General features: G+C 40.2%; 2 protein-coding genes across 2 annotated transcripts; one reads left to right on the top strand and one right to left on the bottom strand.

Annotated features, from left to right (window-relative positions):
- Positions 1-1037: 1037 nt before the first annotated feature.
- Positions 1038-3525, top strand: LOC104954777 (TATA-binding protein-associated factor 172-like). The gene is made up of 8 exons (XM_010781970.1): positions 1038-1157; positions 1266-1370; positions 1550-1699; positions 1862-2004; positions 2548-2722; positions 2803-3006; positions 3192-3254; positions 3436-3525. The coding sequence occupies exons 1-8, from the start codon at positions 1038-1040 to the stop codon at positions 3523-3525; spliced, it is 1050 nt and encodes a 349-aa protein (XP_010780272.1).
- A 537-nt stretch (positions 3526-4062) lies between these two features.
- Positions 4063-8193, bottom strand: LOC104954776 (TATA-binding protein-associated factor 172-like). The gene is made up of 9 exons (XM_010781968.1): positions 8074-8193; positions 7564-7687; positions 7413-7481; positions 7143-7232; positions 6962-7057; positions 5484-5660; positions 5137-5277; positions 4182-4306; positions 4063-4081 (listed from the first exon to the last, which is right to left on the bottom strand). Exons 1-9 carry the CDS (start codon positions 8160-8162, stop codon positions 4063-4065), a joined length of 930 nt encoding a protein of 309 aa, XP_010780270.1. The 5' UTR covers positions 8163-8193.
- Between the last annotated feature and the right edge of the window lie 1495 nt (positions 8194-9688).

Genomic DNA, 9688 nt, shown 5'->3' with positions numbered 1-9688 from the left:
ACAAACTAGGGCTGCTCGATTATGGCAAAAATTACGTTAGAAATCCCAATTATTTTTGGTCAATAATTGAAATCACGATTATTACATTTGATTATTCATTGACTTTGAAAACATCAATTTATTGAACTTTAAAACAAATAATAATTTGAACAGTATATTTTTAACTGTTGATTACCCTGAACGTATAATTAAACGGAAAAACCAATACAAAAATAAAAAATAAATGATATATTTAAATAAATAATATCCAAATAAATACCAATAAACAAGATCAACAAATATTTTGGAGCGCACTTCCACTACTAAACATATATAAATAAAAACTAATTAGACTAAAATTAATCAGATCAAATATGTTCTAGTGCACTGTCACAACCTAGCAAAGCTAAATCGTTTTTTTCGATGTTTTCGTAATTGCGATTAAAATATGATAAATTGCACAACCCTAACACACACACACACACACACACACACAGTTGTGTACTGTTATGCTGTTATGTTCAGTCATTATTCTTATGTTGAACATGAATACATTTACTTTGTAAGTAATTATGGGACGCATTTCTTCTTTCATAGCAATTTTCCTTCATACTTTCTTGCTGTGAAATAGGTCTTAAATTCTATTCAAAGTGGTCTTAAAAAGGTCTTAAAGTCTTAAATTTGAGTTGGCGAAACCTGCAGGAACCCTGTTCATGTAGTGTTCATCATTAGTCACTGCTTCCATTGGGTTTGGAGTAGAGGAGACCTAAGTAGATGGTTTAGCTCTTGGTTAAAAACCTCCTAAACGATAGAGGAATCCCAACTGACTGCGATTACAGCAAGGGCAGTGATGGACTACCATAAACCAACACTGACGAGGCCACCACATTTGAAGTATTTTGTTATTGTTAAGACTCCTTGTGGCGGCATTATTTACTATTTTATTCCATTTTATAACAATGCATACCTTTTTTATTTTTTATTTTAGCTAGGTTTTTTTATACTCTAAAAGGCTGATCTTGTATTTATATTGACACACTTTCTCGTCCACTCCCAGCATGCAGCAGTCACTAACAATCCTTGTCCCCCGGGTTTGGCCCTTCTTGAGACACACCATATCATCAGTCAGACGGGCAGCGCTGGAAACCCTTTTCACGCTGCTGTCAAAAGCTGACGAGGTAAATATGACAGAGCAGTTAGATATTAGTTTGACAAAGTACTTGTCAATCAGAAATACATAAAGGGCAATGTTTGGTACAAAGCATGTTTTGCTTTACGTTCTTCAGAGCTGTGCGATGTGGATCAATCCTATCCTACAAGATATGCTGCGGCACATGTTCCAGTCCTGCATACTGGAGAGCAATGAGGAAATCCTGGAGCTCATTCAAAAGGTTTGTTGCATCACACTAAGTTTGATTTTTGGAAACATTGCATTAATCTATCAAATTCCCATCGTAAGGGATATTTTTTCTCTACACTTGGACAAGTCTCACTTTTTCTTCTTGTATCCGGAAGTCCTTTTTCTGCTTTGTATGGATTAAGCCTTAATTTGTGTGATGTCTGTGTGCAGGTGTGGATGGAGCTGCTGTCTCAGGCCCCGCATCAGTTCGTGGTGGCAGCCAGCTGTCCCTGGATGGGCGCCTGGCTCTGTCTCATGATGCAGGCCTCACAAATTCCCATAGACGTCAACATGCTGCTGGAAGTGAAGGCCCGCTCTAAGGTTGTACGCTTTAATCATGGCTAAATAAAAAAAAATAGTTTCTTGGTCTACTTCTGTATTTATTGTGTATGCAGTATTATATTTATTGTGTATGCAGTATTATAATACTAAAACATGTGTAAGCTGATATGTGTAATAATCAATTTTGTTTTGATGCAACAGGATAAGGCTGGCGCAAAGGGACGTCAGTGTACCATTCAGGTGAAGGAGACGCTGCAGGAGTATATAGCTGGAGCGGAAACGGTGACTGAGGACTCTGTGACGAGGGACTACGTGGTGGTTCGATCCCGCCTCATGGCTGCCAGGTAGGTTTTGATATTTGCATCACAAGATAGGAAAAAATGTCATGGGGCCTCATTTAGAAACGTGGCGTACACTCTGAAGATGGAGAGCACCAATTTCTAAGCAATGTTTCCAATTTTATAAAAAAGAAAACTTGACAAGAAAATGTGCAGTCCTCCACGGACACTTTGATCCATGCGTACACACAAAAACGGGAGAAATTAGAAACTGCGACACCATTGGTTGTAGGATGAAGGGGGGGGAAACAATCTTAGAATGAATAAACAAATGCCTGTTTATTTCTCCTGAGTGCACAAAAAAACATAAAATAGAGGAATAAATAAATAAGAATGTTATTGCAAACAACCCCTCGAATATGTTCTCATTATTACAGGCTGCCGTGCTTGTATGTTATAAAATGTATTTTCATAAATTATTCAGTTTTATAAATGAGGCCCCTGATCTTGAAGTGAACTTTGACTTTCTCTCACTAAACTGACATTTCCTGATATGGTTTTGAACAGTTCTGACAGTTTGCCTGCTCTCTTTGTGTCTCTGTAATCCAGGCTGCTGGGGGCTCTGTGTAGGTGTATCTGTGACCCTCAGGTCAACGCTGCGTCTCAGGAGATCCGACCAGCCGAGTCTTTAGGCCAGCTGTTGCTCTTCCACCTCAACTCTAAGTCTGCCCTGCAGCGCATAGCTGTGTCTCTGGTGCTGTGTGAGTGGGCTGCACTGCAGAAGGTGAAAAGCTCTTAGTTTGTTTATTGTGGATTAAAGGTTTTGGGGATTTAGTATGAGCCTAACGGAAGTCTCTCTTCCAGGACTGTCAGGTGGTGTCATCCATCGTGCAGCCTCGCCTTCTGGCCATTCTGTCAGAGCATCTGTACTACGATGAGATCGCCATCCCCTTCACACGCATGCAGAATGAATGCAAGCAGCTCATTGCTCTGCTGGCTGACGCAAATATAGACCTGCAGGATCGCCTCAACTGCAGCGTGTTCACTATCGATCAAGCTAATGAACTGGTAAGTGAAGCCACACATGTCAGGAAATCTGAATCATTTATTTATCCCACAGTGGGGACATGTATTTAGAGTATTAAAGGTCCCATGTCATGGCCATTTCTACTGATCGTAATTCCATTGTTGAGGTCTACTAAAATAGATTTATACTGTGCAATTTTCCAAACTCACATTGGTTTCTCTTACAGCATCTCTGTATAGTATGTTTATTCACTCTCTGGCCTACACGCCTTGTTGGAGCTCNAAATACCGTAGCTAAACACCATCATACAACAGCTCTGAATATAGCTCTTGTCTCACACACACACACACACACACACACACACACACACACACACACACAGTGTGTGTGTGTGTGTGTGTGTGTGTGTGTGTGTGTGTGTGTGTGTGAGACAAGAGCTATATTCAGAGCTGTTGTATGATGGTGTTTAGCTACGGTATTTAGCGTCTACAGCACATCCGCGTTTAGGGTTGACGTCGCCCAGAGGTCCCCCGGGGTTGTTGCGGGAGCTGCTGCACTAGCTAACGCTGCACTAGCTAATGCTACATTAGCAACACAAACGCTAATTTATTTTGTAAGAGGTGCAGCGGGCTTCAAACACATTCCCTCCACTGGTTTCAACCAAGTACTACATTTGATTTTTTCCAACCAAAGACGATTGAACTTACACTTCCCCAAATGTATTTGTAAGTAGATTTGAAGATACATGAGTTTGTGACTGCCGCTAGCTGAAGCTGGGTTGCTAGGTTACTAGCTGGGTGTTCTCCAATAAGGGGCCGGGGGAAAGAAAGTTAGTGATGTTCGTGGTTCCATGTTGATTTATTTCAATACAAATTGTTGGGGGGGAACTGAAGGGCTCTTACCGTACTGGTTACTTTGCAGCCCGGACATTTCCCCCATAACACATTTAGAAGCGTTCGCAACACAGAAGTACCTTTCAAATCAAATTTAAGACCTTCTAAATCATATTTAAGACCTTTCTCATTTTTTTGGTCATATTTAAGACCTTTTTAAGGCCTTACATTCAGATTATCAAATTTAAGACTTTTTAAGACTTTTTAAGAGCCCGCGGGAACCCTGATGAAGCAGTTTTAAAGTTAAGAACTGTTTTTCCAATGCTTTTCAGCTGCTGTCAAGTCGGTAGCCTTTTTTTTTTGTGAGCGTCCGTGAGACTGACCTGCACAGACGGACCCTCGGATAGGTGAGGAGCAAAGACAGCAACGTCATGATGCTGTTTGTGGACGAAGTGAGGTCATCCAAGTCCAAAAGAGCATCCCATAGTGTGTTCACAATGAAGGGCACCTGAGAGAGACACAATTAACTAGGACCTGCAAAATGAGGATTAATGCGTAAAATGGTACAGATGACAGACGAGCTGAAACGTGAGGAAGATAGTTAAAAAAAAAATCTGTACTATTGAGTGGTGCAGCGATCAAGTTTTTTGATACTTACACGTTTTGTTCAGCAAGAAAATCTCTACATATTTACGATTGTGTATGCAATCGCCAGAAGTAAAAAGCTACAGTTAGACTGTTAACAACATTTACAAGCAAGGTGTTTACTGACATATTTTGTCTCATAGAAACAAACGTGACAATCTATTAAGCTTTCGTAACTACAGACCTTATTTCAGGCATCCAACCGAAAGCTCTTTCAAAAACCTTTGACGTCGAGGTGAAGGAACCAGAAGTGGTAAAAATGCTAATTTCCGGGTTTCAGGACTCATTTCTGTGAAACTGTATTGCATCCATACTTGCCAACCCTCACGATTTTCGCGGGAGACTCCCGATTTCATTGCCCTCTCCCGGGGTCATATTTCTCTGACCAAATCAGATTTACTCACGACTGTTTCCACTCTGACTTTAATACAGCTACACCATTGAGAGGGTGAGGCAGATAGTCACAGAAAACAGAAGAAGAATCGACAACTCGACCCTCTGCTCACTCCTTTCCTGTAAAATACAGGTCCAACCCACACATATGCTCCATCAAGACAGTTGCACTTACCAACTACAATAAGCATGTTAACCGTAATCTAATACTGCGACCCACTAGCACCCCCCCCCGCGGTGGTCTTGAAATGCTCCCGATTTCTGAGGTCTCAAGGTTGGCAAGTATGATTGCATCCCCACCTCATTAGGCAGCTGCTGTACCAAGCCTTCCACCACAGGGATGAGGGCGGAGGCGGCCACGGCCCTAACGTCATCATCCAGGTCCTGCAGGCCTTCAGTGATGGCAGTGAGCACCCGGGGCAGCAAAACGGAGATCAGGTCCTGAGAAAACAGGGTGAGAAGAAATGATCGTTACACTGACATTTCTCAACATATCCAATAAAATAAAAGGTTTCCATCCATACATACAGTATATGCCTCATACCCCACATCTACATTGATGACCATATGGCACTCCTATCAAAAACATTGTAGAACCCTGCTATGCCTATATATGATAAATACACACAGAACGGGTGGGGTGGTACCTTTCGGACAGCCAGGGCGTACTTGATCCCGAGCAGGCCTCCATGACGGACCTCCCACTGGTCTTCTTTTAACAGCTTCAGCAGCACGTCCACTATCATGGAAACACCCGTTTCACTCATGTGCCGGAGGGCCACACCGAGGGCCTGGGCACACGTCTCCCGGACAGGAGCCACCACCTGGAGGGAGACATAGAGGTTGGGTTTTTTTTAACTGCATTTTTTTTAACTGCATTGAGCTTGTTAATATATCTGGATGTTGGGGGTATAGTACGATGCCTATTCGATAACATATTTGTTACACTGATATGCCTACGTAAAAGTGTCATTATGTTTAGGTTCAATAGAGAGTTTTATCTCAATAAAGTGTGTTATACCCTCAACATACAATATTTTCACAGCAGTGTTTCCCCTACCATTGTCTTGGAGGGGCGCTGCGCCCCGCCAACGGAGCCCCGCCAACGGAGCCCCGCGCCCCCCCTGAAATACAAGGTGTTTAAAAAAATAAAAATTATAATCTTTTTATTTATTTATTTGGAACCAAATTGCAACACATCTATATCTACTGTCACTTTTCACATTGTACATGTGCCCTTTTATTAAATAAACTAAACGCTTTCATTTTAAGTTGTGCGTTTATTGTTTTTGACCCTAAGAAACACTTATGCACTAATCAATAACAACAATCCAAAGCTCCTCTCTCTGCTCCAGAGGATTTATGAAAAATATAGATCCCAATGACACCACCACAGGCAGCACACCCTCAAAGTAGTAAACCTAGGGGAAACACTGCACAGTATAACATTACATTTTACAACATTAACAAAATAACCATTTTGTCATTTGAAAGTAAATTGTTTTTGTCTGAATAATAAGTCGAACTTTAGAATTATTAATGAAATAAAATTGTAGGCAGTAACAATGTATTTTTAAATCATAATTTGTGCATTGATATTTCATATTTATTAATTGTTGTATTATTGACAGCCTGACCTTATGAAGGAATGTAGATTACTATTTGTTCTTATCTTAAATGTAGATCTTACACGCCCTTAAAGTAATGACTAAATAAATAAGAACCTGCCAAACAACAACAAGAGGACTATTTTATCGATTGATCAAAGTGGAGGTTGGCTTGACTGCAGTGGGTATTTTTTGAGCCAGAGAGTGTCTTTATTTATAGATGCAGTTAAAAAGGGGGATATGGGCTATCCGGCAGCTTCAAAACACGTTTTATCTCACTCTGGTACTTCGCCCGTTTTTCCTCCAGGCTCTCTTTCCCCGTTTCTATCCAAATAAAATCTGTCACACGCTCACCCAGAGTGGTCTACATTTGTGGAGAGCGCAAAACCCCAAACCAAATCTCATGCCAGCAACTTATTAAGATTACGTGACAATTCGTAATTAAAGTTGAGGATATATTCAAGCACATGCAGTTATAACAAGCCTAAATACATCTAGTAAAAATCGATATTACCCACCTCATCAGATACAAAATCTCCAAAGCGGTCCAGAGCAAAGACGCAGAGCAGCCGGATGACCAGGTCCTCTATCCACTCCTGATGCTGCCGCAACATCTGGATCAGAACAGCAGACAGTTAGTGCCATGTTTCATTGTCACAGTATTATTTTAAAAAACCTGAAGAGAAGAGTAAGACATACCTGCTCTGCAGTGCTTCCCACCAGCTTCCCCCCACCAGCACCTTGGGACTTGAGGATTTCTCTAAGACCTGTGCCAGCACCATGGCGGATCTGTAAACAAAAAAATTTAAATTCATTCTGCACTGGTCACAGAAAAAGGAGCAAGTTTTAGTTTTGTTGGTAACCTCTTGTTAACATGTGAGTCGTAGATTGAGCGTTCTAGTCAAGCCTCCTTCTCATGTTTTTATATGCACAATCAGCTCAAATTTATTTGAAGTGCTTTGTTTTTACCTCCCATGAAGGATTGAAGAGGTCGTTGCAGAGCTCCTCACAGAAGCTCTCCAGAGGCCACTCCTGTATCTTAAGACAAAACAATAAGGCATCTGTGACATCATCAGGACTTCACATCAATGAGTTAATGTATTGCTTCTTATTTCCTTACCTCCTCTAAAAGACCCGAGTTATCTGAAACGTTGTCGATTTTGTCTTCTGTTGCCGGTTGGTCAATAACTACATTGGTGGTTTTCCGGCGTTTCTCATCGGGTTCGCCCTCAAAACTGTCGTTACTAAAAGAGTTGGGAGATAAAAGTCAAACATGTTATTATAATCAATCAAACTTTACATATAACATTATACTGCTGCAAAACAGTTACATGTTTCAACCCGTTCTCATTTGATCCTATTAGATATTTCTGGAGAATGTTCCTAATTTGTAAATGAATTATTTAACAATGGCCAAAAAGTATTTTAAGTTACAGTAACCTCAACCGTTACATTTGAATCCTTTCATTCGCTAGTGCAAAAAGATACATTTAAACATTAAATTAGAAGATATTACTTCAGATTTTGAAAACCATGACATTTTTATAGAACCAATCGGGAGAATAATCCACAGATCAATTGCTAATGTAAATAAAGAGAGCTAGCAGTTAGCAGGTGTTGGTGATCTCACCTCTTTTCATTGGGATCCATGTCTCTAGATCTGTGTTTGGCCACGAGCTTGGCCATCCTCTTAGCCTTATTTTTCTGGCGATTGCTCATGCCTGGCCTAAACTCTGAGTCAATCAAGTCAGCAGCCTGAATGAATTAAAAACACTAGTTGATTATTCATTTCAAGATTTAAACACACATCTTAAGGTGCAAAACGATGAACATAAAGACTACTGCAAAAATCATTTCATGTTTATTTACAGGCTCAAAGCACCACACGTCTTTTAATTGCTGCATCACTTTGATAAATCTACCCTTCCACGCTCAAACCGCATCAGTTTGCAGAGGCTCACTATATTCTCATTCCCAAATCATTTTGATTATTTTTCATGGTGTAAGGATTTCTGCTGTATGAAGCACCATACTCTGCACAACTGCACCTACCACATGCATCAGACAATTAGATTAGAGTGGGAGGCAGGGGAGGGGAGGTTCCATGAATAATAGTGAATCTATTAAATCACCAAAAGAAGATCAATGAATAGCTTTAATGTGTCATGTGGTTTGGTTTCTGTTAAGAGATAAAGCACTTTTGGGGAATTATACCGTTTTTTTCCCCACTTTCTCGGAGTCAGACATTAATAAATAAAAATGTATCTAATGTAGTCTAAAGTTAATTTCAAACAGGATTATACTCTAAATAGGCATCTATTCATCTAAGGATTCAAACCACATAGTTGCAATCCCATAAGAATCCAGAATTTCATAAACAACAAACCAAAGGGAGGTGAGAAGTTGTCCTAGTGTTGTCTAATTAATCTGTATATGTGTGTGTGTATATATATATATATATATATATCAAAACAAAGTAACACCCATGGGAAACAATAATAAGTACAAATAATGTTCTTATATGTAGCAAATAAAAAATACATAATATTCATTATTTAAAGGAAAACTGCAAATGTATATTCTTCAGAAAGATGATATCGAACAATTAGCCGCCATGGAGTCAGTTATTCTTCAGGTAGCTCTCGTCTCGAGAAGGTTGGTGACCCCTGTATTATACCAATAGGCAGCATTTTATCCAGCACTTATTTTATTTGATCTAATTCTATATAACATGCAGTGTTTCCCCTATATACAAATAGTGGCGGCGCAGCGCCGCTGCTGAAATATGCGCGCCGCTGCTAGGGGGCGCCAGCCAGGTACCAAAAAAAAAAGGATTCTTTTTTTTAAAACTTTTTTATTAAAATAATAATAAGTGGCAACCATTTTCATTTTTGATTGTTTGTTTTTTGGATTTGTGTTACTGTATGTTCAATAAAGGTGTATTTTTGCTAAATCTTGAGACATTGCCACTGTATGTACTAGGCAGGGCCGATTTTTGGCATTGGGCGCCAGATCTGTGGAGGCTGGAGAGCTGGTAGCTCTGGGAGGGGAAAAAACGTTTTGACCGTTGGCGCTCATTCTAATTTTCGGCCTTGATGTAACAACATTCATAATTAAGTAAATGTAAAACCCTTTTCACCGCGGTTACACTTTTCATTTGCCCTGTACGATGGGCGCTGTAAGTGATGAAAGTGGGGGATGTTGGCTTATCAGGCGCCCGCAGCTCACAGCCAAAGTGCGAGCGT

This window comes from Notothenia coriiceps, unplaced genomic scaffold, assembly GCF_000735185.1.
Source record: "Notothenia coriiceps isolate Sejong01 unplaced genomic scaffold, NC01 NC01_scaffold00023826, whole genome shotgun sequence".
Taxonomy (NCBI): domain Eukaryota; kingdom Metazoa; phylum Chordata; class Actinopteri; order Perciformes; family Nototheniidae; genus Notothenia; species Notothenia coriiceps.
This window is presented reverse-complemented; position numbering and strand designations above follow the sequence as displayed.

Coding starts and splice junctions, on each gene's coding strand:
- LOC104954776 (XM_010781968.1), bottom strand. CDS start 8,162: ATGAGCAATCGCCAGAAAAATAAGGCTAAGAGGATGGCCAAGCTCGTG. Junction 5,278..5,483: donor ACGCCCTGGCTGTCCGAAAG/GTACCACCCCAC, acceptor CTGTTTTCTCAG/GACCTGATCTCCGTTTTGCT. Junction 4,307..5,136: donor TACAGCAGCTGCCTAATGAG/GTGGGGATGCAA, acceptor TGTCTCTCTCAG/GTGCCCTTCATTGTGAACAC.